General features: G+C 44.8%; 1 protein-coding gene across 2 annotated transcripts in view; it reads right to left on the bottom strand.

The window, feature by feature from the left end:
* dclk1a (doublecortin-like kinase 1a) overlaps window positions 1-12744 on the bottom strand; it is a gene marked incomplete at both ends in the record, with an annotated part of 262817 nt that continues 250073 nt past the window's right edge. For both annotated transcript variants that reach the window (XM_083642751.1, XM_083642752.1), the window contains 6 exons: window positions 1-58; window positions 6099-6172; window positions 6849-6962; window positions 7103-7183; window positions 8580-8676; window positions 8949-9026. In XM_083642751.1, coding sequence (XP_083498877.1) covers window positions 1-58; window positions 6099-6172; window positions 6849-6962; window positions 7103-7183; window positions 8580-8676; window positions 8949-9026 — 502 coding nt within the window. The remainder of the gene's footprint in view (window positions 59-6098; window positions 6173-6848; window positions 6963-7102; window positions 7184-8579; window positions 8677-8948; window positions 9027-12744) is intronic.

Here is a 12744-nt window from a genome sequence, read left to right as displayed (position 1 = left end):
TCACATCCGGGTGGCGTCCTCGTCGGAGAACCTGCCCCTCCTTATCAAGAGGGGTGGCCTGAACGGGGGCGGGATGAGAGACAGGACAACATCATGGTTAGATCCTCTGATAGGCTAGAGTTAGGACTATCAGAGTGTCTGATCCAATGGGGAAAGACACACACAACCAAAGTTAGGCAAAGGGGGCAGGTTAGCAAGCCTGTTGTTAGTAAAGCAGAGCAAGGGAGGAGGGGAGCATCAAATAAGCAACAGAATAAAACATTGAGATTCATGGCAACAAGCAAAGGCACGAGGTTATTGCTCTGGAAAGGCAGCAGGCACAAAGGATCAGCAAACAAAAAAAGTTGCGATGTAGATACTTTTTTGTTTGTTTGGGAAGGAAACAGATTTTATGCACAATATTTTCAACAGACACATTCACAGAGGTTTTCAGACACACATTCAGCAGGGTTTTCAGACACACATTCAGCAGGGTTTCCAGACACATTCAGCAGGGTTTCCAGACACATTCACCAAGGTTTTCAGACACACATTCACCAAGGTTTTCAGACACATTCAGCAGGGTTTTCAGACACATTCAGCAGGGTTTTCAGACACACATTCACCAAGGTTTTCAGACACATTCAGCAGGGTTTTCAGACACATTCAGCAGGGTTTTCAGACACATTCAGCAGGGTTTTCAGACACATTCAGCAGGGTTTTCAGACACATTCAGCAGGGTTTTCAGACACACATTCAGCAGGGTTTTCAGACACATTCAGCAGGGTTTTCAGACACATTCAGCAGGGTTTTCAGACACATTCAGCAGGGTTTTCAGACACATTCAGCAGGGTTTTCAGACACATTCAGCAGGGTTTTCAGACACACATTCACCAAGGTTTTCAGACACATTCAGCAGGGTTTTCAGACACATTCAGCAGGGTTTTCAGACACATTCAGCAGGGTTTTCAGACACATTCAGCAGGGTTTTCAGACACACATTCAGCAGGGTTTTCAGACACATTCAGCAGGGTTTTCAGACACATTCAGCAGGGTTTTCAGACACATTCAGCAGGGTTTTCAGACACATTCAGCAGGGTTTTCAGACACATTCAGCAGGGTTTTCAGACACATTCAGCAGGGTTTTCAGACACACATTCACCAAGGTTTTCAGACACACATTCAGCAGGGTTTTCAGACACATTCAGCAGGGTTTTCAGACACATTCACCAAGGTTTTCAGACAAACATTCAGCAGGGTTTTCAGACACACATTCAGCAGGGTTTTCAGACAAACATTCAGCAGGGTTTTCAGACACACATTCAGCAGGGTTTCACTGGCAAGAAACTTCACCCAAATCAACTCTCAGTAACTGTAAAAGGAAATGAATGTCTGCAAAACTGTTGATTGTTTTTGGATATGTGTGAGATAGTGTGCAAAATCAGCATTGTTTTTCATGGGAAGTGTCCCTTTAACAACAGAGGACAACAATGAGGCTAAGCCAGTCATGACAGAGAGGACATGGTGAATCTGTCACATGGTGGTCATGACAGAGAGGACATGATGAATCTGTCACATGGTGGTCATGACAGAGAGGACATGATGAAGCTGTCACATGGTGGTCATGACAGAGAGGACATGATGAAGCTGTCACATGGTGGTCATGACAGAGAGGACATGGTGAATCTGTCACATGGTGGTCATGACAGAGAGGACATGGTGAATCTGTCACATGGTGGTCATGACAGAGAGGACATGGTGAAGCTCTCACACATGGTGGTCATGACAGAGAGGACATGATGAAGCTGTCACACAGTGGTCATGACAGAGAGGACATGATGAATCTGTCACACAGTGGTCATGACAGAGAGGACATGATGAATCTGTCACATGGTGGTCATGACAGAGAGGACATGGTGAATCTGTCACATGGTGGTCATGACAGAGAGGACATGATGAAGCTGTCACACAGTGGTCATGACAGAGAGGACATGATGAATCTGTCACACAGTGGTCATGACAGAGAGGACATGATGAATCTGTCACATGGTGGTCATGACAGAGAGGACATGGTGAATCTGTCACATGGTGGTCATGACAGAGAGGACATGATAAATCTGTCACATGGTGGTCATGACAGAGAGAGGACATGGTGAAGCTGTCACATGGTGGTCATGACAGAGAGGACATGATAAATCTGTCACACAGTGGTCATGACAGAGAGGACATGGTGAATCTGTCACATGGTGGTCATGACAGAGAGGACATGGTGAAGCTCTCACACATGGTGGTCATGACAGAGAGGACATGGTGAATCTGTCACACAGTGGTCATGACAGAGAGGACATGGTCAATCTGTCACATGGTGGTCATGACAGAGAGGACATGATGAAGCTGTCACACAGTGGTCATGACAGAGAGGACATGATGAATCTGTCACACAGTGGTCATGACAGAGAGGACATGATGAATCTGTCACACAGTGGTCATGACAGAGAGGACATGATGAAGCTGTCACACAGTGGTCATGACAGAGAGGACATGGTGAATCTGTCACATGGTGGTCATGACAGAGAGGACATGGTGAATCTGTCACACAGTGGTCATGACAGAGAGGACATGGTGAATCTGTCACATGGTGGTCATGACAGAGAGGACATGGTGAATCTGTCACATGGTGGTCATGACAGAGAGGACATGATGAATCTGTCACACAGTGGTATGACAGAGAGGACATGATGAATCTGTCACACAGTGGTCATGACAAGAGAGGACATGATGAATCTGTCACACAGTGGTCATGACAGAGAGAGGACATGATGAATCTGTCACACAGTGGTCATGACAGAGAGGACATGATGAATCTGTCACACAGTGGTCATGACAGAGAGGACATGGTGAATCTGTCACACAGTGGTCATGACAGAGAGGACATGGTGAATCTGTCACATGGTGGTCATGACAGAGAGGACATGGTGAATCTGTCACATGGTGGTCATGACAGAGAGGACATGATGAATCTGTCACATGGTGGTCATGACAGAGAGGACATGGTGAATCTGTCACATGGTGGTCATGACAGAGAGGACATGGTGAATCTGTCACATGGTGGTCATGACAGAGAGGACATGGTGAATCTGTCACATGGTGGTCATGACAGAGAGGACATGGTGAATCTGTCACATGGTGGTCATGACAGAGAGAGGACATGGTGAATCTGTCACATGGTGGTCATGACAGAGAGGACATGGTGAATCTGTCACATGGTGGTCATGACAGAGAGGACATGGTGAATCTGTCACACAGTGGTCATGACAGAGAGGACATGGTGAATCTGTCACATGGTGGTCATGACAGAGAGGACATGGTGAATCTGTCACATGGTGGTCATGACAGAGAGGACATGATGAATCTGTCACACAGTGGTCATGACAGAGAGGACATGGTGAATCTGTCACATGGTGGTCATGACAGAGAGGACATGATGAATCTGTCACACAGTGGTCATGACAGAGAGGACATGATGAAGCTGTCACACAGTGGTCATGACAGAGAGGACATGGTGAATCTGTCACATGGTGGTCATGACAGAGAGGACATGATGAATCTGTCACATGGTGGTCATGACAGAGAGGACATGATGAATCTGTCACACAGTGGTCATGACAGAGAGGACATGATGAATCTGTCACATGGTGGTCATGACAGAGAGAGGACATGGTGAATCTGTCACATGGTGGTCATGACAGAGAGGACATGATGAAGCTGTCACACAGTGGTCATGACAGAGAGGACATGATGAAGCTGTCACATGGTGGTCATGACAGAGAGGACATGGTGAATCTGTCACATGGTGGTCATGACAGAGAGGACATGGTGAATCTGTCACATGGTGGTCATGACAGAGAGGACATGATGAAGCTGTCACATGGTGGTCATGACAGAGAGAGGACATGGTGAAGCTGTCACATGGTGGTCATGACAGAGAGGACATGGTGAAGCTGTCACATGGTGGTCATGACAGAGAGGACATGATGAAGCTGTCACATGGTGGTCATGACAGAGAGAGGACATGATGAATCTGTCACACAGTGGTCAAGACAGAGAGAGGACATGATGAATCTGTCACATGGTGGTCATGACAGAGAGGACATGATGAATCTGTCACACAGTGGTCATGACAGAGAGAGGACATGATGAATCTGTCACACAGTGGTCATGACAGAGAGGACATGGTGAATCTGTCACACAGTGGTCATGACAGAGTGAGGACATGGTGAATCTGTCACATGGTGGTCATGACAGAGAGGACATGGTGAATCTGTCACATGGTGGTCATGACAGAGAGGACATGGTGAAGCTGTCACATGGTGGTCATGACAGAGAGGACATGATGAATCTGTCACACAGTGGTCATGACAGAGAGGACATGATGAATCTGTCACACAGTGGTCATGACAGAGAGGACATGGTGAAGCTGTCACATGGTGGTCATGACAGAGAGGACATGGTGAATCTGTCACACATGGTGGTCATGACAGAGAGGACATGATGAAGCTGTCACATGGTGGTCATGACAGAGAGGACATGGTGAATCTGTCACACAGTGGTCATGACAGAGAGGACATGGTGAAGCTGTCACATGGTGGTCATGACAGAGAGGACATGGTGAATCTGTCACACATGGTGGTCATGACAGAGAGGACATGATGAAGCTGTCACATGGTGGTCATGACAGAGAGGACATGGTGAATCTGTCACATGGTGGTCATGACAGAGAGGACATGGTGAATCTGTCACACATGGTGGTCATGACAGAGAGGACATGGTGAAGCTGTCACATGGTGGTCATGACAGAGAGAGGACATGGTGAATCTGTCACATGGTGGTCATGACAGAGAGGACATGATGAAGCTGTCACATGGTGGTCATGACAGAGAGAGGACATGATGAAGCTGTCACATGGTGGTCATGACAGAGAGAGGACACGATGAAGCTGTCACATGGTGGTCATGACAGAGAGGACATGATGAAGCTGTCACATGGTGGTCATGACAGAGAGGACATGATGAATCTGTCACACAGTGGTCATGACAGAGAGGACATGATGAAGCTGTCACATGGTGGTCATGACAGAGAGGACATGATGAATCTGTCACACAGTGGTCATGACAGAGAGGACATGGTGAAGCTGTCACATGGTGGTCATGACAGAGAGAGGACATGGTGAATCTGTCACATGGTGGTCATGACAGAGAGAGGACATGGTGAATCTGTCACATGGTGGTCATGACAGAGAGAGGACATGATGAAGCTGTCACATGGTGGTCATGACAGAGAGAGGACATGATGAAGCTGTCACATGGTGGTCATGACAGAGAGAGGACATGGTGAATCTGTCACATGGTGGTCATGACAGAGAGAGGACATGGTGAAGCTGTCACATGGTGGTCATGACAGAGAGGACATGATGAAGCTGTCACATGGTGGTCATGACAGAGAGGACATGATGAAGCTGTCACACGGTGGTCATGACAGAGAGGACATGATGAAGCTGTCACATGGTGGTCATGACAGAGAGAGGACATGGTGAAGCTGTCACATGGTGGTCATGACAGAGAGGACATGATGAAGCTGTCACATGGTGGTCATGACAGAGAGAGGACATGGTGAATCTGTCACATGGTGGTCATGACAGAGAGGACATGATGAAGCTGTCACATGGTGGTCATGACAGAGAGGACATGATGAAGCTGTCACATGGTGGTCATGACAGAGAGAGGACATGATGAAGCTGTCACATGGTGGTCATGACAGAGAGAGGACATGGTGAATCTGTCACATGGTGGTCATGACAGAGTGAGGACATGGTGAAGCTGTCACATGGTGGTCATGACAGAGTGAGGACATGGTGAAGCTGTCACATGGTGGTCATGACAGAGTGAGGACATGGTGAAGCTGTCACACGGCAGGCACACAGCAGCAGCCAGGCAGGCAGTAGGTGGGCCAGCACACAGGGAGGTGAACACATACAATCCACAGAGGGCATTTGTTTTGATTTGGGTCTTGTTTGGGAAGTCTACTGTAACTGCGTGCATCTCTATGGAGACCTGCCGTACCTGATCCAGTACATGGCCTGGTGCTGGTAGAAATCCAACGACCCAGATCTCTGCATAGAAAAGCTGTCATCCAGCTGAACACAAAGAGAAACCAGCATATTCAGGCTATAAACCCAATACACTGTGTCACTGAAACTGATTCAATACACGGTGTCACTGAAACTGATTCAATACAGTGTGTCACTGAAACTGATTCAATACATTGTGTCACTGAAACTGATTCAATACATTGTGTCACTGAAACTGATTCAATACATTGTGTCACTGAAACTGATTCAATACACTGTGTCACTGAAACTGATTCAATACATTGTGTCACTGAAACTGATTCAATACACTGTGTCACTGAAACTGATTCAATACATTGTGTCACTGAAACTGATTCAATACATTGTGTCACTGAAACTGATTCACGCTATAAACCCAATACACTGTGTCACTGAAACTGATTCACGCTATAAACCCAATACATTGTGTCACTGAAACTGATTCAATACATTGTGTCACTGAAACTGATTCAGCATATTCAAGCTATAAACCCAATACACTGTGTCACTGAAACTGATTCGGGCCACTTTCACTTGGTGAGAACTAGCTAGAAAACTAAAGAATTCTCTATAAAGCAGTTACACATAACATAGCACTGTGTTCAAATTAATAACAGCCCGAGGTGAGAACCAATCATTTAGTACCCTCAGGGCCAGCCCAGTTGGATTATGGGCACTGTACTTCCCAGTGGAAATGACTTACTGAGATGACCGACACTCCAGCAGTGGTGTCGTTGACCTTAGGACTGGTGTTGAAGTGCTTCTTGATCTTCCCTGCTACCGACAGCTGGTGTTCATTCTCACACAGACCCTCATCCTGTAAAGAGAGAAGAGAGGAGGGAATACAACAAAGAAATGGGAGTCAATCTGAAATGTTGCAATTACTTCAAGCCAAATAATTGTTTAATTAATGCGAGGTCTGGAAGGGTGAATATAATTGATTTACAATGTACATACAGTGACCCATGGGTGCTCTAGCACCTGGAGGGCAGTGTATCTCTGATCCACCTCCACCTCCAGCATCGAGCGGATCAGCTCCTACAGCAGCAAACATAGGTGAGATAATGATTCAATGCATATTCAATGACTTTAAAGAAATTGCCAGCATCATTTGACTGATTCCACACACACACACACACACACACACACACACACACGCGCGCAGCCGCGCACGCACACACACACACACACACACACACACACACACACACACACACACACACACACACACACACACACACACACACACACAAGTAGCCCAAGGTCATTGTTCAATTTCTGAAAGTGCAGATTGTAAGCTTTCAAATGATGTGTGTTATTCTACATTTAAATAAATATGAAAATAGTTGAAGAAGATAATTATGCTTATTTGAACGTTCGTACTCCTAAAAGCAACATTCAGAGAAATCGCCCTGAAAGTTGGTGAACAAGTTTGGTTTGCGCTGAACAAGCTTAGTTTGCATTATATTATATTATATTATATTATATTAGTATTTAGTGATCCAAAAACTGCTGTTTTCTTGAGCGTTCCGGTGGCTCACTGAGTAGAGCGCGTACCATAAGGTTCAGTCCTTCCCACAGCGACTGGCTTTCAACTCCAGCCTGTGGTCATTTGCTACATGTCCTCAATTCACTCTCTCTCCCATACTTTCCTGTCGATCTCACTATATCTAAGAAAAAGTGGAATATGCCCGTCCCCAGAACGCCTCAAAAAAACTGGTGCTGGATCAAAAAACACTAAAATTAAAGAAAATAAATGTCCACCCACAGTATAATGCTGCCGTGTGCTTTAATGATCCCCTCCAACAACAAACAAACAATCCTTATCTCACCATATCTGTCTAATAAAGCATGACAATGCCAAAAATAAATAAAATCAAAATAATTATGTTTGTTAAATTGAATGCATTCTTCAACATCTAAACTTGTGTAATATGGAGAGAGAGAAAATTCCCCCAAATTACCTTTTATCTTGGTTTTTTTGCGATTTTATGGTTGCCTACATGTTACCCCCTTTCAGTAGTCTCTTAGAACAGACGAGTTGGCTCCCGCAATTTTCAAATGCTTCCGCCATACCGTCTGTACTTCGTGGGGGAGAATCATGCACCAACCGGAATGGGAAGTAGAAAGGCGGGTTTTCCGCTCATTAGTCCAATCAGAATCGCAGAAAGGCGGGTCATCCGCTCATTAGTCCAATCAGAATCCAATATGCCGCATTTTTCGTGGACACCCCTGTCGTGATTGGTCGGATTCCGTCGAACTTCTTTCCTGTCTGAAGGTTTTTTTCCCAACTTCCTTGTGCATGTTCTGGGGGTGTAACATACAGACTGTGTATAGCTGCATTCGCCGGATTTAGATGAGACAGTCTGTTTTAAGAGACTACCCTTTCAGCAGACCGTGTCACATACATCCACATAGACAAACAGATGTTCACCTTGGCTGTATCTGAGACATTGTCCCAGTACGGTCGAGGGAACTCTAGCTGCCCCATCAGTATCTGATCGAAAAGCACTTCTTGGTCCTCACTGCTCCTGCAGACACAACATTTGGATACACATGAATGCATCTACAGTTACACCAACAGACTCTACTGAGAAAGCATTGTTCATCAGAGAAAATGTGCATTATTACCACTAACCACAAGGGGGACTCACACACCACTGTCTGTGAGATATATACACTCGAGGTATGGCATGACCTTGCTCAGGGTGAGTGGGTGAGAACAGTGAGTGGTAGCAGTGGATAAGTGAGGTCACTGCAATGGTTAAGCAAAGTATGAGGGCAGATCTGCCTGCTGGCTTACCCACGGAAGGGCGGGAAACCACACAATAGGATGAAGGTGATGACTCCAGCTGCCCAGATGTCCACCTTAAGGCCATACCTGCACAAAGACAGAGACATTAGTTAAAGGCAGGGAGAAAGGCCACTTTAAGGTAGGGGTGTCACGATACACTAATTTCACGATACGATACGATACACGGTATTGGGTTCACGATAACGATACGATACGATATTTTAACAATATTCTTTTTAACAAAAGTAAATAATTTTTATGTATTTATTTATCATTTATTTAACCATGTGAGTCGCGTTGAAATCGAAACCTCTTTTCAAGGGAGCCCTGGGAAAATACTGGAAAAATAGTCTTTCATTTGAAATACACAAAATACAAAACAAATGCTGTTTTTGGAAATTGTTATTATAATAACGAGAAAACAACATGGAAGATAATGCTTCCCTTTCAATAGAATGTGTCACACTGTCACAAACTAAATGTTTGTTGCATGGTGAAAGAAAAATAAAGTATACAATCTATTTCTTAAATAACTCATGCTCAATGGTCCCTAAACTTATGTAATCTTATGTACCCCTTGAGCTGTTTTGCCATGCCAGTAGTAATCTACCCCCTCATTCATGCGTGTTGATTCTGCTAAATTTGTTCTATTATTATTCAGGAGCAAAACCCCCCCCCCCCCCCCCCCTTTTTTTTTTGACAATATCATTTCTTTCTGACGATATGCATATCGTGACGTTTCGATATCGCGATATATTGTGCGACGAAATATCGTGACACCCCTACTTTAAGGCCATACCTGCACAAAGACAGAGGCATTAGTTAAAGGCAAGGAGAACGGCCACTTTAAGGCCATGCCCGGCCAAATAAGAAAAGAAGATTTACTGTGTAACGGTAACTCCGGGTAACTCCGCTGGCTCCCTCTAGGGGAGAGCAGAGCAAGGAACTAACCATTCTACACTGAAACGGATATTGATGTGATGGGTGTGATATTGATGTGATACCACTCTCATAACATGTGTGTATCACTTAGGGTGTCGAGTCATAGTCTATTTTTTATTTGTCTTTATTGAATGTTTCAAAACTGCATGTTTAACTAAGAATAAGCCAATGATTATTTCCACCCACCACTTATTTAATTTGGTTACTTTCCTGTCAAAAGTTTGTAAGGAACAAAGCATGCGGGGCGAAATATGCAAATGTGTTTGTCCAATGCTCCAATGGCATTGCTCCCTGTCAGAACTTGCTTGGATCTCCTAGTAGCAAAAGTAAACGCATAAATTAATAGCAGATGACGTCAGGGTTTAGCAAACCCAGATTGCAATGCTGAGTGAGTGAGCTAGTCATTTAAAATGAGATATACCCATCTCCACCTTCCTTTCAGCTCTGGCTGATGGACATGGTCTCAGTTAGATGTATGTAGAGAGACTCGGCTAGGTTCCTGAGGGCCAACTCACTGAAGAAATGTTCAACTATCATGGAACCCGTTCCTGGCTTACTTTGACAAGGTTAAAAGCGACAAGTAACTTCTCTCATGGACCACTTGCGTGGTATACCATGCGCAACACCTCGTATAAGCATATAACATAAACACCTTATGTGGCTGGTACAGCAGCACCACATTTTGGTGTTGGAATGTTGATAATATATGAATGTTTTTTTTTCTTCTTCCTGTGTGCTTGTTTTTGTTCTTATGAATGAAAAATAAGCGAAAACCCCCTTCTTTCCCAAGGTCCACCCCCCTTGGAGTGGCGCCCAAGCTAATGAAATGCCCCCTCTGTAATTTGGGTCTGGTGCCGGGCCTGTTGACAACAATGCAGAAGAATGTTTTCTTCTTTTGTAACCAGCCTCACTGTTTACATTGCAGCACAACAAAAGATATGCATGACAGATAAATAGAGTACCGACGTATTTTTGTAGGCTTCCCAGAAATCGCCGCCATGCTGGTTCGTAAGGGGAAAAGTGAATGGAGGTCTTTCGTGCCCATGTATGGGATGTTTTGAAGCGTTTTCTGAAAATCGTGTTTATGCTTCAAAAGTCATAAAAGTGGTCTTGTTTGTGAAGATTATCTTGCTGAACACAAACTACGCTGTTTCATAAACTTTTGTTAAGCACAGATATTATTTCATGCATTTAACGGAAATCCCCATACTAAAATCTTATTGGCTTTTCCCCTTATGAACCAGCATGGCGGTGATTTGCTACTCACTCATATCTGCAGTACTCTATTGAACATTATACAACAGTTAGTTCCGGCCGGGCAATTTGATTGGACAAGAGGGATCCTACCAGTGCCAATATTTCATGATAATGCACTGGCGCTTCACTGTGTGTAGATCACTCCGCTTCACAGCTGCCCTAATCAACAAAATGCTTCACAGCTGTAGAATAGACAGTAGTAAAGTAGACAGCCTGCAGTTAATTAGGCTGATTAGGCTACATTTTCGACAAAGCAGAAAGCTGAGGGGACTATTTTTGTTTGGCGGAGGAATAAATAGAGAAATCATATATTTTCTCAGCTTTTTGTCATTTTTTTAATCAGCTTTGTTTAATAGAACTGTTGTATAAAAGCAATATCCCTTGAGGGGTCCTCAACCCAAGGAAGGCATACGTACATACCTGGTCTCTGCACATACAACCTTATAATCCTCGACCCAAGGAAGGCATACGTACATACCTGGTCTTTGCACATACAACCTTATAATCCTCAACCCAGGGAAGCCATACGTACATACCTGGTCTCTGCACATACAACCTTATAATCCTCGACCCAGGGAAGCCATACGTACATACCTGGTCTCTGCACATACAACCTTATAATCCTCGACCCAGGGAAGCCATACTTACATACCTGGTCTCTGCATATACAACCTTATAATCCTCGACCCAGAGAAGCCATACGTACATACCTGGTCTCTGCACATACAACCTTATAATCCTCAACCCAGGGAAGCCATACGTACATACCCGGTCTCTGTCCATACAACCTTATAATCCTCGACCCAGGGAAGCCATACGTACATACCTGGTCTCTGCACATACAACCTTATAATCCTCGACCCAGGGAAGCCATACGTACATACCTGGTCTCTGCACATACAACCTTATAATCCTCGACCCAGAGAAGCCATACGTACATACCTGGTCTCTGCACATACAACCTTATAATCCTCGACCCAGGGAAGCCATACGTACATACCTGGTCTCTGCACATACAACCTTAAAATCCTCGACCCAGGGAAGGCATACATACATACCTGGTCTCTGCACATACAACTTTATAATCCTTGACCCAGGGAAGCCATACGTACATACCTGGTCTCTGCACATACAACCTTATAATCCTCGACCCAGAGAAGCCATACGTACATACCTTGTCTCTGCACATACAACCTTATAATCCTCGACCCAGGGAAGCCATGGTCTCTGCACATACAACCATAAAATCCTCGACCCAGGGAAGGCATACGTACATACCTGGTCTCTGCACATACAACTTTATAATTCTCGACCCAGGGAAGCCATACGTACATACCTGGTCTCTGCACATACAACCTTATAATCCTCGACCCAGGGAAGCCATACGTACATACCTGGTCTCTGCACATACAACCTTATAATCCTCGACCCAGGGAAGCCATATGTACATACCTTGTCTCTGCACATACAACCTTATAATCCTTGACCCAGGGAAGCCATACGTACATACCTGGTCTCTGCACATACAACCTTAAAATCCTCGACCCAGGGAAGCCATGCGCACATACCTTGTCTCTGCACATACAACCTTAAAATCCTCGACCCA

The sequence above is a fragment of the Poromitra crassiceps genome (genome assembly GCF_964638095.1).
Source record: "Poromitra crassiceps genome assembly, chromosome: 1".
Taxonomy (NCBI): Eukaryota; Metazoa; Chordata; class Actinopteri; order Beryciformes; family Melamphaidae; genus Poromitra; species Poromitra crassiceps.
This window is presented reverse-complemented; position numbering and strand designations above follow the sequence as displayed.